The sequence below is a fragment of the Onychomys torridus genome, chromosome 5 (genome assembly GCF_903995425.1).
Source record: "Onychomys torridus chromosome 5, mOncTor1.1, whole genome shotgun sequence".
In the NCBI taxonomy this organism is placed as follows: domain Eukaryota; kingdom Metazoa; phylum Chordata; class Mammalia; order Rodentia; family Cricetidae; genus Onychomys; species Onychomys torridus.
In genome coordinates, this window is record NC_050447.1 from 92,209,371 (window position 1) to 92,231,435 (window position 22,065).

The 22,065-nt window shown below is 47.9% G+C and overlaps 1 protein-coding gene across 2 annotated transcripts; it reads left to right on the forward strand.

Moving 5' to 3' along the window:
- The first annotated feature begins 897 nt into the window (after window positions 1-897).
- On the forward strand, window positions 898-4,067 carry Acta1 (actin alpha 1, skeletal muscle). Of its 2 annotated transcripts, XM_036188944.1 has the most exons (7): window positions 898-1,056; window positions 2,063-2,203; window positions 2,297-2,621; window positions 2,808-2,969; window positions 3,067-3,258; window positions 3,405-3,586; window positions 3,663-4,067. In XM_036188944.1, the coding sequence occupies exons 2-7, from the start codon at window positions 2,075-2,077 to the stop codon at window positions 3,804-3,806; spliced, it is 1,134 nt and encodes a 377-aa protein (XP_036044837.1). In that variant the 5' UTR covers window positions 898-1,056; window positions 2,063-2,074; the 3' UTR covers window positions 3,807-4,067. The 2 variants fall into 2 exon arrangements, with proteins under 2 accessions (XP_036044837.1, XP_036044836.1); XM_036188943.1 differs by lacking the exon at window positions 898-1,056 and having other exon boundaries at window positions 2,027-2,203; window positions 3,663-4,049.
- Window positions 4,068-22,065: the final 17,998 nt, after the last annotated feature.

Sequence of the window (22,065 nt, forward strand, 5' to 3'; positions counted from 1 at the left end):
GAAGGGACTTCCATCACCACCTCTCTGCCTCAGCCCCCTCCAGGCTCCAATAGTTCCAAGTGGGTGTGACCCTTTCAGGCCCAGGGGAGGGACACAGTGCCACCAAAGGGGAAGGGGTATCATTTGCTCAACCCAGCCAACTAAATGAAAGTCAGTTCTGGAGTTAGGGACCACACACACACACACTGACCCCTCTATTCTTTCCAAGAGTGTACTGCAGAACGTAGGGGACAGCTCTAATGCCCTGGTCTCACATGCCATGTGTCAGAGCCACAAAGCCCCCATGGCTTCTCTCACCACCGCCTCCCCCTCTCTCCAACAGTTGTCTGCTCTGTGACAGCTGCTTGTCCTACACTGACTGATAGCCTGCTCGGAGTGGGGGGTGGGGTGGGGTCAGATCTCTGGATTGGGGGGGACGGGTTTTGAAGTGGGAAAGAAAATGAAGTTCAAAATGTGCAGCTTATTTTCCATCCCTACCTGGAGCCTGTGACCCCTCCCTGCTCACCTGATCCCAGGGCTTGGGCTTAAGCACCAGGGCTTAGTAGCCTGAGTTAACCCATAAACGGGGTGTAATGTGTCAGGTCAGGAATCAGGTACCTTCTCAGCGGCTCATGTGCCCAGGGTGTGCAGAGCTGGGGAGACCTTTGAAACAGGTAGAGTTTGGGAAGTGCAGACCAGTCATCTGCAAAAACAGTGACCTTTGGCCCAGCCCAGCCCTGCAGTGAGCATTGGAGTCGGTTGGGAGGGGCAGACATCTGATGATACTCTCCATATATGGCCCGGTCCGGTCCTAGCTACCTGGGCCAGGGCCAGTCCTCTCCTTCTTTGGTCAGTGCAGAAGACCCGGGCGGGGACCCAGGCTGAGAACCAGCCGAAGGAAGGGACTCTAGTGCCCGACACCCAAATATGGCTTGGGAAGGGCAGCAACATTCCTTCGGGGCGGTGTAGGGAGAGCTCCCAAGAACTATATAAAACCTGAGCTAGGGGACAGGCGGTCACAGGACGTGAAGCCTCACATCCCACCCTCGGCATCCAGGGCCAGAGTCAGAGCAGCAGGTAGGGTGGAGGTGGGGAGGGTGCCCTGGAAAACCCAGCAGATCAAACTCTTTAGCCTTGGGCCTGTGTCTAGCATCACACTCTGCCCTAGAGGCGGACTGTTTAAAGAGGAGACTTGGCTCTGGAAATTTCTCCAAACTTATCTCCAGACCATTTGAGCTGCTGACTGGGCATTTAGGATATGCCTGAAGCTCTGATATCTACCCATCACCACCCCCACATTCCCCCTCCCCGCTCCCTGAGGACTAAATCCAGGGCCTTCTGCAAGTGAGCAAGCCAGTGCTCTGCTACTGAGCCACGTGCCAGCCTTGGCTGCTTGAGATTTCTCTCCCTGAAATATCGTTTTTTCTTTTCATCCCTCCTTCCTTCTCACCCTTTCTCTGCTGAGACCAAATCTGGGCTCATAGAGCTATACCTCAGGCCCTGGGAGACTGATTTGAAAATGTGTTTGGAGAGATTCAGCATTGTCTTAGCCTTGGTGCAACTCCCTCTGAGTCTAAAGCTTTTCTAAAGTCAGCAAGGCCTAGCTAATCTTCTCTGGACTAGGAGACAGGTTCAAGTGTCCTTTCTGAGTTTGGAAATATTGTGGGTGTTCAAACAGGCAACTTCTCCATAGTTGGGACAGTATTGCCCTTCTCTGGCCAGTGTCCTCCACCCTCTCACAGGACAGGCAGGTGGGCAGCCGGCCTTAATGTCTCCTTCACAGATGACATTGGGAAGTAGAGAGGATAGCATTAGTGTCAGCTGTGGGTTGAAGGTAGCCTTGGGTCTCCAGACGATGTCCCCTGCATACCTAGTTGGAGGACTTAGTGTGGCCTAGAGACCGTGCTTCCCTTAGCAAAAGCACAGCCTTGGACTGGGACAGTATCCTCTGGCCCTCTGCAAGGGGCTGGGGGAAAGGAGTCTCTGGATCTCCAAAGGGAAGGTTGGTTGGGCGGAGCGTCATCCTAACCCCCACCACACACACACACTAATACTCAACACCACTATGGCCTTGTCCTTGCAGAAACAAGACACCATGTGCGACGAAGACGAGACCACCGCTCTGGTGTGCGACAATGGCTCTGGCCTGGTGAAGGCTGGCTTTGCCGGGGATGACGCCCCCAGGGCTGTGTTCCCATCCATTGTGGGCCGCCCCCGACACCAGGTCAGTCTGCTGCCAGGGAAGGGTAGCTTTGCTGAGTCCAGCCCGTGTTTCCCTCCATTTGTAGTAACAAGTGTCTGATGTCTCCACCTACAGGGTGTCATGGTGGGTATGGGTCAGAAAGACTCCTACGTGGGTGATGAGGCCCAGAGCAAGCGAGGTATCCTGACCCTGAAGTACCCCATCGAGCATGGCATCATCACCAACTGGGACGACATGGAGAAGATCTGGCACCACACCTTCTACAATGAGCTTCGTGTGGCCCCTGAGGAGCACCCGACCCTGCTCACTGAGGCCCCCTTGAACCCCAAAGCTAACCGGGAGAAGATGACCCAAATCATGTTTGAGACCTTCAACGTACCTGCCATGTATGTGGCCATTCAGGCGGTGCTGTCCCTTTATGCCTCTGGCCGTACCACCGGTAAGTGCCCACATATGGCCCACTCTGGGCCAGGTCGTGTTGTCCCAACATAATGTCCTAGCCTACCTCCTGGTTCTGTGCCCTGCACCATACCCATCCAATCCCTGATGTCCACTTTCCTATCCCAGTGCTGTCCCTGCTCTCCCTGCTGGTCCCCTCCGCTTATGCACACTCCTCCCCGCGCAGGCATCGTGTTGGATTCTGGGGACGGTGTCACCCACAACGTGCCCATCTATGAGGGCTATGCCCTGCCACACGCCATCATGCGTCTGGACCTGGCTGGGCGTGACCTCACTGACTACCTGATGAAGATCCTCACGGAGCGTGGCTATTCCTTCGTGACCACAGGTGCGTGCTTCCAACGCCCGCTTAGGGCGGGCCACGGAGGGTGAGCATGCGCCCCAGGCCTTGCCCTGAAACTTCCCTACTGCTTCTGCCCCTGCAGCTGAGCGTGAGATCGTGCGCGACATCAAAGAGAAGCTGTGCTATGTGGCCCTGGACTTCGAGAATGAGATGGCCACCGCTGCCTCCTCCTCCTCTCTGGAGAAGAGCTACGAGCTCCCTGATGGGCAGGTCATCACTATCGGCAATGAGCGCTTCCGTTGCCCGGAGACGCTTTTCCAGCCCTCCTTCATCGGTGAGCCATCCGCTAGGATGGTATAGGCTAGTGTACCGGGATCTGTCTCCCCCTCCACCCCATCCCCCACGCCTCAGAGTACCGGGTCTCGACCCATCGGTGTCCTGACTCTGTGGTTGCTCACACTGCGTCTTCCTGGGCACCAGGCATGGAATCTGCGGGGATCCATGAGACCACCTACAACAGCATCATGAAGTGCGACATTGACATCAGGAAGGACCTGTACGCCAACAACGTCATGTCAGGGGGCACCACCATGTACCCTGGTATCGCTGACCGCATGCAGAAGGAAATCACAGCTCTGGCTCCCAGCACCATGAAGATCAAGGTGGATGATGCGACTGGTGTGGGCGGAGACGCAGGGGCGGGGGGACACACAGGCACCTGACACTCTTCTCTTACAGATCATCGCCCCCCCTGAGCGTAAGTACTCAGTGTGGATCGGTGGCTCCATCTTGGCCTCGCTGTCCACCTTCCAGCAGATGTGGATCACCAAGCAGGAGTACGACGAGGCCGGCCCCTCCATTGTGCACCGCAAATGCTTCTAGGCGCACCCTCATCTGCGTTCACTCTCTCTCCTCAGGACGACGACGATCGTGCTGTGGTTGCAGGGTGGCCCCATCCATCCTCCGCCATGGCTCCATGCCATGGCTCCATCGCCACCACTGCAGCCAGCACCTGTTTTTGTCCTGTACAGAGATTGACTCGTTTTACCTCATTTTGTTATTTTTCAAACAAAGCCCTGTGGAAGGAAATGGAAAACTTGAAGCATTAAAGCCAGCCATTTTGTTTTGCTGCAACAAAGCGTGTGTTGTCTTTATTTACCCGGGATAGGGGGTGGGCAGGAGAAAGACCCACCCCACCTGTCACTCTTAATAGAGCTCCAACTGGGTGCTGCTCCTTAGGAAACAAAGTTAGGAAGTTAGGTCTTCTCACCTAAACCCTACGGTTTCCCCTTCTGAATCGTAGCCACTCCCCCATAGGGGGTTGGAGAAGCTTGCCTGGTTCCTGGCGGCTGCTGGGTGAGGCATCTTCTTCCCCCTAGGCAGCTCCCTAAAAGCTGCGGCCACCGCCTGCTGAGTCAGCGGGGCGCTGACCGTGGTGCTGGCCAGAGTTCCTCTCAAATCTGCCTTCAAGCCAGGGCTGGAATTGGATCTTCAAAGCTAACCAAAAACGTGTATTCTGCATGTAATGAAAACTCTTAACAGTCACCGACTCTTCCAAACTGGGAAGTCCTTTGCTCTTCTTGTAGGTCTGTGGAGAAGCTACCAGGGAGGGAGGGCAAGGAAAGATTTGGAGTTTGCAGAAAGGAGGCGACTGTGGAAGGCAGCTAGCAAAGTCCAAGGCTGGCAGCCAGGCTCATAGGAGAAAACATAAGCACAAACAAGAATTGGTTACCACTCACCATTTTTAAAAATCCAACCCAGTGCCTTGAGCATCCTACAATAGCCCTGTATCACGGAGCTACATCCCAGCCACCATCAAATGTGAAACAAACCATGACAGCTTGAAATCCTACAGGAGATAAACAATACCTGCTCTTGTCTATGTCTTAGACAGGCTCTCATATGCAGTGGAGACTGGCCTTGAGCTCTCAGTCATCCTCCTGCCTCAGTCTCTCCATTGCTGGCATTGCACCAGGATCACCAGACCCCACTTGCTGTTACAAGTAGCTTTCTATTCCTAGTCAATATTTCTAAGAGCAGTGGTCCAAATAAAATGGATACCACCAGCTCAAGGGAGAAAAGAACTCACTTAGAAGCCTGTTTACAGATAGGGTTGCTTATGTGGCTGGGGGCTTCTTTCCTCCTTTCTTTCCTATTGACAAGCTCCAGGAGTTTCCACACACACCCCCTCAGGAGACTGATCAGAAGAACTGGCATCTAAATAAAGCGTCAGACTTTATCACAATGGGCACATGGTACTAGACTTACTGAGAAGCACCTGTTTGTTCCACCCAGCATGAAGGAAAGTTTAAAACGGTCCATTTTCTAGCCTTACAGAGGAGCTCAGCATTTATTGATAACACTAAATATAAATAAGCATGTCTGATCTGCTGGTACACAATAGTGTCTTTAATGCTGGACATAGCTGAACCCCATCCACAGCCTGAATAATTTGCATAGCAAATGGCCTGGGAAAGCATCAGTATTCTCTAAGGTAGATGCCCATCTTGAGCATGTTTGAGCCAGAGGCTTAAATATGACCACAACAGGTAATGGTCCTTTTCTCCTGCAGTGATAATCAATCAGTAAGCAACTCAAGATACTTTGAAGCTGACAGAACTTTGAAGACACTGTGGAATCAAATGGTTTCCTTGAGCACCAATTAGCATCTAAGACCCACTCTCCCAGCAAAAAGGAGACAAAAATTATGAACTGTATAATTTTATTCAAGATGTATCAAGCCTAAAATTACATTCTTTCCCCTGATATTTCACTGAAAAGAAGTAAGCATTATACATTTTGTTAGTGTTCTGTGTCTTTCCATGCTCTGGGAGAAAGTTGTTGATGTTGTGGGGTATTCACCAGAGAAGACTGCTCAGATACGGATTTAAGCCAATAGAAACTCTTTATTAGCTGGCCAGGGACTACACTGGGTGTTTGGAATTCCAGTGTAGAACGGAACCTTTCTCAGGGTGAGCTTTTAAATACTAAAGCCATGTCCTGGGCTGACATTCTTCAGTTAACAAGAACAGTTAGCCAGAAGCAGAACTATAGAAGTCAAAAAGCAAGGTTAATACGTTTAGAGACTTTTCCAGAACTATATGGACTTTGATGGATTACACCTTTGTTTTAGTTTTGGCAGGTGGTGCTGTCTACGTGCTGAGTTTTACAGCCTGAATGGTACTACCATCATGGAGTCAGTTGTGCTGAGGCCTGGGGGCTGCTTAGGTCTAGGGCCCTGTTACAGTTGACATCTGACAAATTGTGTTAAAAATGAGGCCTGAAAATTCAGTGTAGTGTTTTGTGTGGAAAAGATGACAAGACAAAAACCAAAACACACAAACATTTGTGCAAAGTGGGGGAACCAACAATTTTCACCATTATCTGGTGCCTACTGGAGTAAGATTTTTTTTGTTGTTGCTGTTGAAAGCTGTTTGGAGATTCAGTACACATGTCAGTTCTTAAGTATTGTTTAGGAAATAAAGATGAGAGAAATTTATTTTTGTTCTCAGCACAGAAACACACACACACACACACACACACACACACACACACACACACACACACACACTGGATGTGTTAGCACATGCCAGTAATCCCAACAGTGGAGAGTTAAAAGCATCAGTTCAAAGTCATCCTACATGCAGTAAGTTTGAGGTCAGCCTGACCTACATGAGACCTTGTATCAACACAAAACAACATAACATGGCACAAACCACATCACAGCAGGCAGGCACATGCACACACACACACACACACACACACACACACACACACACAAAGAAAAGAAATAAAGTGTGAGCACATGTCAATGTGCAGTCAGATGACTTTTCATCCTCCCTGGGGCTCTAGCTTAACAGTGGGAAGTAACAGCAGCGTTATTAAGAAACCCATGGGTAGCAGGCAGGTGAGCTGTGGTCCAAGCACCACTTTAGACTCTGCAAAGGAGAACAGAACAAGAACAGACAGAAGACACAGCCCACAGGTCTTAGAAAAGTGTCAACGTCTCTCCCTTGCTTCTGAAGCATTGCTCAACTCCTGCTTGGAGCCTGGGGTATTTTGCCCCAAACTCTGCTGTTAATGTGGTTTATTTGTTGTTGTTTCCAGTGGTTTCTTTTAGCCAAAGACAGAGGATGACCTTGAACCTCTGATCCTCTGGGACTACAGAGGTGCTCTGGCATGGCCTGTTTTATGGATTGCTGGGGGTAGAACCAGGACTTCACATATGTTATGCAAGCTGAGCTCGCCCCTAGCCCTGCTGCTGTGTTTCAAGCTCTCTGTTTTCTGGACTAAACATGAGTAGTCGAGTCCCCAGGAGGTCGAGCACCAGCTGGGAGGCCAGGGGGCCTGGGGGCCCTGCAATCCAAAGCTAACACATAACATGCCCATGAACCATCTGAACCATGAAAAAGAACAAAATGAAGGGCAAATTGACAAGGGAATTAGGTCAGAGTGATAAATCACCACAAAGCTTCCGTGGGTAGCATGAGGGCTGGGGTTGGGTTTTCCTGCTTTTCTTCCTCTTCTTCTTCCTCTTCTTCTTCCTCTTCTTCTTCTTCTTCCTCTTCTTCTTCTTCTTTTTCATTCTTCCATGTTCCTTCCAACTTCTTTTTCCAGCAAATATATGTCATGTTAATACTAAAATGTTGAAGTGAAATCAAAACCAAATAATTAAGTAAAGGAAAAGGCTACACTGTCCCAGCCGCAGGGGTTCTAGTTTAGGTGGCCAGGATGGTGTATTATTAGTCAGGGTTCTCTAAAGGTACAGAACCGATGGGATGTATACATATAAAGATTGTCTTGTGTTTCTTATAAGTTTTATCTGAGGACTTACAAAGCCTAACTTAACAGTGTATACACAAGTAATACTAACTTATTACATTATCCTCTGTATATAGCTTAGATTCAGCTTTCTTTCCTAGGAAGGTACTATACAGCAGTATTCTCTAAGCAAACAACTGCCATCCTCATAAGACCAACTGTGGATTCTTATAAAAGATCATGACAGCTGGGCTTGTTGATTGTAAGTGCTCTGCAGTAGGAGTGGCTAAGGAGTGTCATTGGACCCTCATCTGAGTATCCAGCCTTTCCTCCCAGCCAGCTGTGTGTAACTCTGCCCTAATCAGATGTGGTCTGATGGTTTTAGGGGAGGAGCTAAAGTATATGGGTTGAGGAAAGGCTAGGGAGACGGGGGACCATGTATGCAGCTGTGGGGAAGCCCTCGTACACACTGGGTAAGCACCTTCCACTGGGGCTGCTTTTGAACCCCACTCTCGTGCCAGTGATCCTTCACTCATGCTCCGTAGGTAAGTTCCCCCAGGGGGAACTTTGACAAAACCAAAGTTTGGGTTGTCATTGGGGTCTTATGAAGAGGAGACAAACATTGCTTAGTTCCCCTCTCCCCAGAGGGAAAGTTTTCATAACAGATTGTGAATTTATTTCTTAATGATATTATGTTATTGCTGAGTATTCACCAGAGATGACTGCTTGGACATGGGCTTAAGCCAACAGAGAGTGTCGTTCAGGATCCCAGTGGAACCCAGGCCTTTCTCAGCGTGAGCTTTTAAGCATAAAAACCATGTCCTGAGTTGGTATACTTCAGTTAACAAGAACAGCCAGAAGCAGAACTACAGAAGTCAAAAAACAAGGTTAGTACATTTAAAGACTTTTCTAGGGCTGGAGAGAAGGCTCAGAGGTTAAGAACACTGACTGCTCTTCCAGAGGTCCTGAGTTCAATTCCTAGCAACCACATGGCGGCTCACAACCATCTGTAATAAAGGTCTGGTGTCCTTTTCTGGTTGGTCATACATGATGTATACATAATAAATAAATAAATCTTTTAAAAAAAGACTTTTCTAGAACTATGTGTTAGGCCTTCGTTTTACTTTTGGTGGGTAGTGCTGTCTATGTGCTGTGTTTTACAGCTTGAATGGTACTTCCATCATGGAGTCAGTTGTGCTAAGGTCTTGGGGCCTACTAAGGGCTGGGGCTCCGTTACAATGTCTCATGGTATTAAGACAGGAAAGCAATAAGTAAGAGAATGTTAAAAAAGATGCAAAAATGGAAACTGCATTCAGGAGGCATAGGCATGCACATCTCTGAGTTCGTAGCCAGCCTGGTCTACATAGTGAGTTCCAGGATGGCCAGAATTACAATAGTGAGACCCTGTCTCATAAAACAAACAAACAAGCAAACAAAAATAAAAATGTGAAATTGTTTTAGTAAAGAAAAGTTTCTATGTGAAACTAAGACAGTGGCTGGATGTTTCCAGAATGCAAAGGAAAACTAGAAAGTTCATGCAAGTTAACAAGATCTGAGTAAGTTATTAAGGTATGCAAAAAACTGAGACTTAGAGATGATGAATATGGTATTAAAGTTTGTAAAGTCATAATTTAATACTATTTTTTTTCCTGAGACAGGGTTTCTCTGTGTAGCTCCGGCTGTCCTGGAACTTGCTCTGTACACTAGGATGGCCTCAAACTCAGAGATCCTCCTGCCTCTGCCTCCTGAGTGCTGGTTTTAAAGGAATGTGCCGAAGTTTAATGTATTGGTGCTCTGCTTAAAATGATGGAGCTATTGATCTGTCCTTGGTAACAATTTTTAAAAACTGGCTTAAAGAACAAAAAAAGTATGTCTAATGAAAGTTTATCTAGAAGTATTAGGGTCTTTTGATTGTTTGTTTCTTGAGACAGGGTCTCACTATATATTTTTGGATGACCTAGAACTATGTAGACCCGGCTGGCCTTGAATTTATATAGACCCATCTACTTCTGCCTCCAGAGCACTGGAATTAAAGGCCTGTGCCTGAAGTATTTGATTTTTGAGAAAGGTTTATCTAAATATTATACAGCAGTTAAAAGTACTAGACCGAGTGAGGTAACCCAAACCCAGAAGATCAAACACGGTATGTACTCACTCGTAAGTGGATTCTAGATAGAAAGCAAGGAACAATCAGACTGCAACCCACAGAACCATAAGGCTATATATATATATGACGTGAAGGACCTTAGGATGACTGTTGCTTATAATAAGATCTGGTTTTACTCAATTACTGAGCAACCCTCAATGAAACATTACACTATTAAGGTAAGAATTTATACTGTATCAAGCTGATAACAGAAAAATAAATTAATTAATTAATCTAAAAAAATAAAAAAGAAAAGAAAAATTTGAACTATTAAAAAACATATTTTGCTATAGCAAAAAGGGGAAACTAGGGACTCATCATTCCTCTCCACATTCTATTCTTTCCCTTGTATTATATATTTAAAATTTTTTATTGGTGGATTTTGCTGGAGTATCCACTACAGATAAGCACCAGAGGGCTCCTGTTGCAAATCACCCTCTGGAGCAATGGAAGGATCTTTCTACTGACACTTGGAGGGAACCCGATCTGGTGTTGGTGTGGGCCTGGGGTTCTGCTTATGTCTTTCCTCAGGGCAATGAAATTCATCATTGGGTTTCTGAGCACTGAGTGCACCCTGTGGCTGCAGCTGAAGCCCAACATGGCAGAGACCTATTGGGCCTTCATGAAAAACTCTCCCCTCCCGATGCCAATGGGGATTGAAAGCCCAACATGGCCAGCTTTGGCAAGCATTAACATAAGCCTAGGAACTGCAGCCATGCAGTTGGATTCTCCAGAAGGTAATGTATGGTAACTTGTTTTTCAAGTATGTTTGAGAACATGTCACCCAGACACCTAGGAGATTAAGGATAACACTGAAGATCACTGACCTCCATTTATTAACAGTAGCATGCCAGCTAAGCATTTTCATTCTCACAATCCTATTCAAGCTGGAGCAGTACATACTTATCAGGAGTGGCTCTGTGCAACATTTTTTTGCCTCCTGAAATTCATTTAGCCCCCTTTGAAGATACCTTAAAATTTGTGAGTCTGAATGTAGCCATTATGAGACCATTAGTTCTGCTCCTTGTGAGCTGCCTGTTTTTCCTTTATGGTTCTTAGTTGTTCTTTTGCAGAGCTGCCAGCTTAAGTCGTGCTGGGATCAAGAATAATGGACTTCAGTGATTCATGTTCCTGGAGTAGTGTCCATGCCAATGAATATCCACATGCTCCAGAAGAGAATTTGACATCGCTGCGACTGTTGTTGCTGTTATAACACTGATGACCACTGCTATTACTGTTTCTGGGATTGCCATTTCATAATTGGTTACTATAGCTAGCACAGTGGAGACCCTGGCAGCAAAAGTAGCTACCACAGTTAATTAATATTTCATTCTATTAGGCATGACAAATTTAAATCAATAGTTATATACATTTCAATTGGCTTTGAAAGCTATAAATTTACAAACTCAAATTCCATTTGCTCTCAGGATACCATCTTACAAGGTCTCCAATTTGCAGTAAGGCTCATTAAGGAAGGGAATGGCTCAGTTGCCTTTAGCCTACCGGTTATGGGTGGGTTAAGACTTCTGTTGGTCTTTCTGTGTCGAACACACAGATTGCAAGCCCAGCGCCACTTAGAGATCTTTGGCAACAGTTAACTCTGCAGCTCTCACATGATTGAGCCTGTATGATAATGAGTATTCAGAGACGGGTAATGCCTGGGGGATGCTCATCGACCTAAGACAGAACGCCTGTGTGGCCTGGACAGGTGTCTCCATGACGGGTAAGGTGACCTGATGACATCCCATCCAACCTAAGTCAGAAGCTCATTTTTTAGTAAAAGGGGGGGGGGAACCTATAGGTCCCTGCCCCCCCCCCCCCGTTTTGGGTAACTGTTGCATTGCTTGCTGACCTTGACGTTGATATCCTCCCTATGCTAATTCCCTGTGAGATTCCACCCTCCTGAATGCTTAAGGGAAGCTCCTTGTCTGAGTATCCAGTATTTTGGGCGTTAACAGCTTAGATGCAAGATTGTAAAACATCAGAAGCAGGGTTGGGGACTTAGCTCAGTGGTAGAGCACTTGCCTAGCAAGCACAAGGCCCAGGGTTCGATCCTCAGCTCAAACAAACAAACAAAACATCAGAAGCGAACTTCTTCCATCCGGGGTTCTCCCATTACTGCTGTAAGCCTGTATTTAAGATCTCCTCCCTCCTTCAATAAACGGCATTCTACATTCAAAAAAAAAAGAAGAAGAAGAAGAGGGGGTCAAGATCATGATGGGGAAACCCACAGAGACAGCTGACTGGTGCTAGTTGGAGCACTGACTCTGGACTAACAGCTCGGGAACCTGCATGGGACCGAACTAGGCCCACTGAATGTGGGGGACAGTTGTGTGGCTTGATCTGTTTGTGGGGTCCCTGGCAGCAGGACCAGAATTTATCCCAAATGCATGAACTGGCTTTTTGGAGCCCATTCCCTGTGATAGGATACCTTGCTCAGCCTTGATACAATGGGGAGGGGCTAGGCTCTCCTTCAACTTGGTATGCCAGACTTTGTTGACTACCATGGGAGGCCTTACCCATTCTGAGGAGTGGATGGGGGTAGAGCGGGAGGGAGGTGAGGAGGCAGGAGAAGGGGAGGGAGGGGGAACTGGGGTTGGTATGTAAAATGGAAAAAAATTAATAAATAAATATATTTAAAATTAAAAAAAAAGTATTAGACCATAGTAACTGACTTTCTGGGTGTCTATTTGGAGGCCTATAGTAATGTGGCCAGAGAGATTAAAGGAGAACATTGACCCCAAGGTCAACTAGGTTCCAGGGGACTGTGGGTATATCTTGAAATGTTCTGAAACTATGGGAAGTCACCTGTTCTTTTACTCAGGGAGGCCATGAAGACCATATCTGGTAAATTCTAATCTGTGTCCAGTTTATGAAGAGGGTCAACACAGGAAAATTTTTCTCAACTCTTCCAATCGAAGCCACAATCAAGCAAGGCCTTTTGATATATCCTCACACAGATGAGAAAACTGGTAAGAGAAAGGTTAAAGGAGCCAGAGGTTCCTCTCAAGTCCAAGTGATCCTGAGAACTAGAACTTCAGCTGGCTTTGACGTTACAAAAAGTGAAAAAAAAAAAAAAAAAAACTAATTCTGGACACCTACATGGTCTTTAAAACCCATTATGAGAAAGCATAGCCAAAATCTAAAATGATCAGTGTGTTCAACAGTCCAAGGGATCACACTCCCCAAATATTAGGCTAAAATCTATATAAGATGTTATTTATACAACTATTTCTCATTTCACTAATGATTCTCTTCTTGATTTAAAAAAAGAAATGATGCAGGCCAGGAAGCTGGCTCAGCAGGTAAAAATACTTGCTTCCAAGTGTGACTAGCCAAGTTTAATCTCTGGGACTCAATTGTCCTCTGATCTCCACATGTGTGCTATGCACATATACCATCACACACACACACACACACACACACACACACACACACACACACACACACAAATTAAATAACTAACTAAATAAAATGTTAAAAGAAGAAGAAAAAAGAAGAATGAAAGAAAGAAAGAAGAAAAGAAGGAAGGAAGGAAGGAAGGAAGGAAGGAAGGAAGGAAGGAAGGAAGGAAGGAAGAAAAAAAGAAAATCCCTAGATATGAGACTTCGAACCTTGTTGGCTCACTGTAGCGAATACTTGTCATCAAGAAAGATAGGTCCACTATTGTTTGTTTATTTGTTTGTTTGTATTATTATTTTGCTTTCAGCCCGGTTTTTCTGTGTAGCCCTGGCTATCCTGGATCTCACTCTGTAGACCAGGCTGGCCTCGAACTCACAGAGATCCGCCTGCCTCTGCCTCCCAAGTGCTGGGATCAAAGACAGGCCACCATTCCCAGCTATTGTTTTAGCCCGGACATTAAATGATAGCTTTTCTAAACACAGAATTTCTGTTTGGTGTGATGGAAAAGCCCCACAAACGGATAGTAGTATCATATTATCATGAATGTAATAAATCAATACAATTAGTGTAATTAATGAGTAGCATAAATATAGTTACTGAATGAATACTGTGAATGTAATCAATGAATACCACAAATACAATTAATATGAGTGTAATTAATGAATATCATGAGTGTAATTAATATCTTGAATGTAATTCATGCCACTGAATTGTGAACTTAAAAATGATCACAATTGCAAATATTATGTTCATTTAAAAAATAAGGCCGGGCGGCGGTGGTGCACGCCTATAATCCCAGCACTCGAGAGGCAGAGGCACATGGATCTCTGTGAGTTCGAGGCCAGCCTGGTCTACAGAGCTAGTCCAGGACAGCCTCCAAAACTACAGAGAAACCCTGTCTTGAAAAACCAAAAAAAAAGGTGGAATGTAATCACCATATATTATGTGTGTGTATGAAATTGAAGACAGCGATGTTCTAAAACAAATAAAAATAAAAATAAAAAAAAGATAGGGTTGGGGATTTAGCTCAGTGGTAGCAAGCGCAAGGCCCTGGGTTCAATCCTCAGCTAAAAAAAAAAAAAAAAAAAAAAAAGATAGCTAAATCTCTCTTCTCTCCCTATCTAAAATCCTTATGAGAGGACTATCACTGGTTTTAAACACTCCTACAGCTATCAAACGGCCAGAAAGCAGATCCTGGGTTCATCACTCTGGAGAACAGCTTAGCAACTAGAGGAGGGACCCAAAACCTGGAGGCTCTTGTGAGTCCATCAAGAGATTAATTTGATTAATCTCTTTGACTTTGATTTGTACATTTTAAAATATCACGTTCTGCAGCCTCCTGGTTCCCTGCCTAGGACTTGTAATGCAAATAACTCTTGCCCTTACTTCCTCCTCAGTCTCTCTCCAGGCATCAGGCAAGGACTGTTTTTCCTCCCTACACCTGGGTATTACACAGATGATTCTAGGGTTACTTCTGTGCTGGGTAAGGGGGTAGAAGGTAGGGGTGTGGGGTTGGGGGGCAGAATGTTAGCGTAGCAATGAAGGCCTGTTAAGAGAAAGGTCCTCTTAGTCAAGAGACTAGAATTTCTGGTCAGGTCTGTCTCCTGGCCAGGGAATCAACCCTAGGAAGGCAGGCTCCCATTAAACCATGCCAATGAATAAATGGAACAATTGATTCCCTGTAGTAGGGCCTTACTGAGAAGCTCACTGAGGCAGCTAAACAGGCACTTCACCCTCCTCATAGCAGTTTCTCACTCCAAGAGACAATGGGAAAATTAAGTCCAACTCCTTCTTAATGAGTTTGAAGAAAAACGTTTAAAAACAAGGTGGGATTTATTAAAAATAACATTAAAATTAGTATTTTCTATCAAACACAGTCAAACTTGTGTTTATGACAAGGGATCCACATCTTTTATCTCCCACACCTTGTAAGACTTTTATGCAACTGTTTTACCTTCCCTCTTTCCAACACAAGCCACCGTAGACAAGGTGACGTCTCCAGGACAAATGCTTAAGATGTGCCTGGACTCCTTCCTGAAATGCGAATTTCCTAATCTGCATTCCAGCTTCTAGTGCGCAGCACAGAGCAGATGGGGCGCTTAGGACTTGGGGTTCCTCGAGGCCCAGGCAGGGCTGCCTGAGCTCCCTAAGAGTTCCCAGACAGACTCAGGAGTCAACGTGGGGAGAGGGCGGTGTCCTACTGACACCATGCTGGCCCTGCCCTACAAAGGAGGAATCTGGGAGTGGGACCACAGTCCCTCAGAAATCACATAAGGCTGGGTGCGGTGATACACACCCTTAGTCCCAGCACCCAGGAAGGAGAAGGCAGGCAGATCTTTGGGAGGCCAGCCTGGTCTCCATAGAGCATTCCAGGCTATCCAGAGCTACATAGTGAGTCCTTGTCTTAAAAAAGAAAAAGAAAAAGAAGGAGGAGGAGGAGAAGAAGAAAGACATTACATATGGTCACTTATGCCAGGGCAGCTGAGGCATGAGAGCCACCACCTCAGTCCTGGCTGAGGCTGTCTCTGCCTAACGATCAGCCAGGCCCTGGTGGGATAATGGATTGTTTCACTTTTCCTATTGGCATTATGTTCACTGCACATGGCACAGGGTTACATAAGGACACTTTCACTTAAATGTATGTTGAGCATTTCCTCCATCCACCCTCCCTTTCCTCCCCTTCCTCTCTTCTCCCTTCTTCCCTTCGTCCCCTGTGCTCTGCTGGACAGTTTCATTTCCCTTTCGGAGGATTTACCCAAGAACTCCAAGTCAAGCCACAGAGACACCTGCACATCGATGTTTGCTGCCGGCTTGTTCACAATAGCTAAGCTACAGAACCAACCTAGGTGTCCATCGGCAGGAAAAGATGAGGAAAACAGGGTGTATATACACAACTGGGTTTTCAGCATAAAGATGAATGACGTTGTGCTGTTTACAAGGGAATGCATGCAGCGGGAGACAGTAAATGCTGGGTGCAGGAGAAACAGCAGAGAATCGGTGCCTCCTCCCCTAGGAGTCGACTGCCTGGAAGGGGGGTACATGCTTATCAGCCATCAGGTCCACACAGGCTATAACGGAGAAGGGTTAGACTCAGCCACAGTGCTGGGGAAGGGATGCAGGGGACCAAGAGGAGTTGACAGGTATTGAGAAGGGAGGCTCTTGCAAGGCCATGGCTGGGCTTGAAGGGAGGTTGTGGCTGGGGAGGGTGTAGGGTTTAGGAAGGAGCTGAGGGTAGCTGCCCCACTGTGTGAACTTCATTGCGGGGCACATACTGTTTCTACATCATAAGGACAACAGGAGACAGCTGGAGGGATGAGTACTGGCTGCTTTTGCAGAGGACCAGGGTTTGGTCCCAGCACCCAATCATCTGGCCAGGGGTCTTGGGGGAAGGGGTGCAGTCTGCGCCCTGGGGTAACATGGACTTGGTCTTCAGTCTTTTCACTTCCCCTCAGTACACTGGCGCCTTAGGGCCAACAGGGAAACTGTCAGTAGAAACTGGAATTGGAATGCTCCGTGTAGAAAATCCGAGACTACTGAAGGGCGAGAGCCCCCCGCTGCCTCGGCCCCTCCTATCTTGTGCACAACAGTCCTGCCTGACCCTTAGTGTGCTCTGGAGGCCCTGCTCTGTAAGCAGGCTTGGGAGCAGGGAGGGAGAGGGAAGGGAGGGGAAAGGACTAGTTGGGAGGGGATCTTGCCGAGGGGCAGGGGAGGGAAGGAGGAGATTCTCAGCAGCTGTCTACAGAGCCATCCACCAGCCTGCGTGCCTTAGTGAGTCACTGAGCAGCGCCCACTGCCTGCCTCTATTTTTATACCAGCGCCTGCTCATATCTTGCATGAAATAAGCCCTCCAGTTGGTGGAGGGGAATCTGATGGTAGAGGGCAAGGACTGAAAGAGGCATTTGAAAATCTACACAGGAATTACAGAGCAATTACTCTCTGGAACTAGGAGCTCCTTGTCTTTTCCAGAGTCAGGGATTTAGTAGGCCTCTGCCCTGCAGGGCCGAGAAGCTACAGGCCCTTTGGCACCACCGGAGGCTCTGGAAACAGAATCTACAAGCACAGCAGCAGCAGGCTGGGGTACCAAAGGCAGCTGCTTCAGGCAGGGCTCAGAAAACAGTGGGCACAGGCACCCATGGGAGGACTCTTTAGGTATCAGAAGCAAACAGGAAAACCACGTACAGAAGCCCTGGGGCTGCCATTTTGAAAAGGATGGTAATTTGGACCCATTAGTCGGAATCTTTAAGCTTCCATTCTCTCCATTTTCTCTGGAAAGGGGATACTAAACCAAGCTTTGTAAACCTTCTCAGAAGAGGGACCCAAGTGAGGTGGGAGCAACAAGCATCTTCCTGGCATGCTGTGGGGAGGTGGACACTTAAAGTGAATGTGTGTTCCACATGTCCAGGATAGACACTGGCTGCCAGTTTGTGGGCCTAATGGAGAAGAATCAAAAACCTATCGGTCTGTCTTTAGAAAGAACAAACCCCACACTCAGAAAAAGAGCCTCGGCAGGGCCTCTGTGCACACTGAGGCTCACTGCAAGTCCCTGTCCGGCCCAGGTCCCTGATCTGGAGTCGTGGCAGCAGCTGACCTCTCCTCAATACTGCCTGACCCCAGCAGGAAGCAGAGGGCACCAACAAGCCCGCTCTGGTTTGTTGCTCACTTTAGGTAAGTGAGCAGAGCCTAAAAGGCAAATTTGAGAGCAGCTTTGACAGGCACTCCTCCGGGGTCCAGATGGGCTCTGGTCCCCAGTGGGAAGTAACCCTGCCTCAAGCTTCTAGACACATTCCTTCAGACATCATTCTCTGACTTGGACCTTGTAAATCTCAGAAACTTCGGGAGAGTGGAGACCAAGCTTCCTTTCATAACTGGTTCCCTCACACCAGGGCCAATTGGGGAAGCGTCTCTGCTTATTTTGACCTGGGTAAGGGGATTGTCCCTCTGGGAGCTGCCTGCTGAGGTGAAGATTTTTGAGGAGTCTGACTTAGTGGATCTGAAGAGCAAGGCTGAAGGGGCCATGACCATGGATACCATGGATACCATAGTAACAAGAGAGCCTCTGCCTGCAGTCATGAGATCTTGAGGAAAGTGCTGGCATGGTGGGGCCCCAGGTGGTTCCCTCCCCATGAGAGATTTGGGGTCCCACTTAGACTTTGGGCAGGGTCTCCTCAGTACCTATGACCCCCTTGGTTCATGGTGTCAAGCCCTAAGTGACATCCCTTCCCCATGTGCAGTGGTTGGGTTCCAACTGGAAGAGAGAATTGGTAAGTGCCATGGCAGTGTCCCTGTGGTCTCAGCTCTGCCAGGTGGCTGGGCAGGGCTGCTGTGACAGCTGGGTGCATGCCGGCCATTCCCACCAGCAGGCTCATGCTCTCAATATAGGCCCTGCTGGCCCTGGGCAGCCGTGCTGCCTGAGGGCAAAGCCAGGGACAGGCCAGGGCAGGCATCAACTTTCTTCCTGTCCTTGCATGGCTAGGGACTGTGGCCTGCCTTCTGATTTGTGTGTATTATTAGGTCTCAGGAACTCCACAGCTTGGAGAGCCCAGAGACATGGGGGGGTAGGGTAGGGTGGGGAGTTCATTCTGGGCAGAGCCCTCTCTGAACCTGAGATTGGCCAGGGTCCTCAAGTCAGGAAGCCAGACCCAGGGCCTCCAGACAGAGAGGGTATCTGACTTCTCTTTGTTGTTTCCAGACTCCCACTTGGGTCTACCTTGTTTAGCTGTCTGTTTCCATCTCCTGGTGACCCTTCCTGTTCTGTAAATTAACCTGGTGGGAGCCTGACCAGGGCCTGCTTACTTTCTCCACATAGTTATGTGCGAGTGTGTTTACTAGGGTAGTTAATGTAACTCAACAAGAGGGGCTCATTCTGAAATGGGAGGTAATGCTCCCAGAGAAGTAATGGGGCAGGGCCCACCTTGCTCTATGCCAAGAGCTTGTCAGCTGAGTTTGGGCTAGGAGGAATGTGTGTCGTATTCCACTTGACTATTTAGAAGAATGGGGAGGGGTGATAGAATGTGACAGGCGTCTTCCCAAGGGCACCTGTCTCCCTTCACTCATTCCATCCAGCAAGAGGAGCCTACTGCAGTCTGGGGCTCCAGAGTCAAGAACTGGCTACTCAAAGCTGGTGCTGAGTGGGAGTCTGCTGTCCCCACTGCCTCCAAGGGACATCTGGTTGGGTTTGTGGTCCTTGGCCCAGCGGGAGTACTACAGGAAGCAGTTGGGGAGCCGTTGCAATGGGGAATTTGGTGCCGTTGGTTCTTTGGTCTGTCAATCCCAGGGAGCCTGGCAAAGATTTGTAGCTCTTGTGAGGCCACAGTACCCTTCACAGTGAGCTTCCCCGGAGCCTCCAGCTGTTCGGCAGCCTCTCTGGTGTCCTCTCTATGGTGAGGTGATACTGCCTGTCCTCCAGAGCTGGGACTGAATGGCCATCTACACTGTATGCCGAAAGCGCTGTCATCTCCAAGGTGGCCTCCATCTGGCCTCAAATTCTGTCCACAGTGATCATCCAGCCCTCCCACCATCTGCTCCCTAAAGCTGTCTTCCCTTGCTGGTCTTGGCAGATGTAAAAACACCAGGAGGTGCCTTCTGCGGCTGGGGTCATGCCCACATACTTGACAGCGGGGAGACTCCAGCCTCCGGCCATGGACACGTACTGCAAGAGAGTCACTATGGGAACCATTGCCACCATCCATGCACTGAACAGGAGACAGTCATAAAAGTAGTTGAGCCCTTGGTGTCAAGGTAGCCAGAGTCTGGATTGGGGGTGTGAGAGAATGGTGCAGAGGACCCTTGATGCAAGCCTGGGTCCTGTACTGACCAAATGCTCCAGTTCTTCCCACCTTCAGAGCTATGTGCTCCTCACCCAAAGTCTCCCACTCCAGGAACCCATGCAGGACATCCTGTAGTCACTGTGCTTGCTGATGCTCCTCTGGGCTGTGGTGCTCCTCACCCAAAGTCTCCCACTCCAGGAAGCCAGGCAGGACATCCTGTAGTCACTGTGCTTGCTGAAGCTCCTCTGGGCTGTGGCAGTGTCCTAAGCTTCCTTTGTTTCTCTTTTTTTTTTCTTTTCTTTTCTTTTCTTTGTTTTTTTTGATTTTGGTTTTTTGAGACAGGGTTTCTCTGTGTGGTTTTGGTGCCTGTCCTGTATCTCACTTTGTAGCCCACGCTGGCCTTGAACTCAGAGATCCACCTGCCTCTGCCTCCCGAGTGCTGGGATTAAAGGCATGCGCCACCACCGCCCAGCCCTTTGTTTTTTTAATAATTTTGACAACGCTAAAGTCCTTGGTCAAATATTTTCATTTTGCTTTGGTTTGATTTATTTTTGAGACAGAGTCTCATGTTGCCCAGGCTAGCTTCCAACTCAAATGTAGCTGAGGATATCCTTGAACTCATGTTCCTCCTACCATTGCCTCCCAGGGCTGGGATTACAGATGTGAGCTACTATGCTTGGCTCCTGGTCAGATGTTTTGCAGACCGTTCTTCAGTTCCCTGGCATTGTCTTCTGATCGGAGCTTCTAGAACAAACACGGAGTGACAAAGAGACTTCTCGCTGACTACCATGTGCCCCTCACCATGTGGTGTGGGGCATGTGGTCTGCTGGGTCTTTCCTGCTAAATTACTTTTTAACCTGCAATTTCCCTGGAGCCTGGGCTTTTTGGAAATAGGCTCCACCTGCTGCAGGGGGATGCAGTCACATGTATTATTCAGAACCTTGGACCAGGAGCAGCCCTCTGTTATTTCCTTATCCAGGCATAGTTTGTATCATGTGGACTTACACATATTTATTTGTTATTGGAAGGTGTCCCCTTTCTGGCCTGTCCCCCCTTTTGGCGTGGACCAAATCTACAAAGTAACAGGGACCTACGGGGAAAAGGGGCATGTTTCCTATGCCCCTAGGGCTCTAGCTTGTGGGTTTCTGTGGGGCTCCCACCACCTGCCTGTCAAAGTCAAGTGTGGGCTTCTTGGCCCCTTGGGGAGGAAGCAGACTAACTCTTCTCTCTCCGGAACCCTTGTGAGTTCTTCTCTGAAGGAAGAACCTCTCTTCCTCAGCACCTGGAGCATCTTCATTTCCTGAATATCCGATGACTACAGCATCCTATTGATAGATGGACTCTAGGCAGCCCAATGACTTGCTTTCACATGTGGGCTTTTCCTTTCTGAATAACTGTCTCCAGGGAAGCAGCTTCTCTGGAGCTGGGCTACAGTCCAGCTCTCGTGTGCACGTGTCTGTGAGCATGTGCATGCCGTGTGTTCTAAATCTCTCCAGAAATAGATAGCTAAGCCTTTAGCAGAATTGAAGAAGCCAAACCTCTACACACACACACACACACACACACACACACACACACACACACACACACACACACACACACACACACTCACACAGACACACACACACACACACACACACACACACACACACACACACACACACAAAACCAAAAAAAGAAAAAAAAAAAAACAAGCACATATCCTTAGCATTTTTGTGCACTGTGGCTTGTTCATGACTGAGCCAGAAATAGTCTTTGACACAGACGCTCTGCCCTCCAGAGCAGGAGGGCCCTGAAGCCTGCAGACATGGCCAGGAACTGGTGGCTGTTATGCTAAACCCTACAGGCCAAACTGAGCTCCCCAGCGCCTAGGATGGTGCCTTTGGAGTGGACCAGGACCACTGTAGACCTGCTATGCAGAATTCTGTTTACAAACAACAGTATTGTATTTTCTTTTCCTTTCCTTTTCTTCCTTCTGTATACAGGGTCTTACATACCCCAAACTGGCCTTGAACTCACTATATAGGCCAAGGATGACCTTGCACTTTTGTTGTTGTTGTTGTTG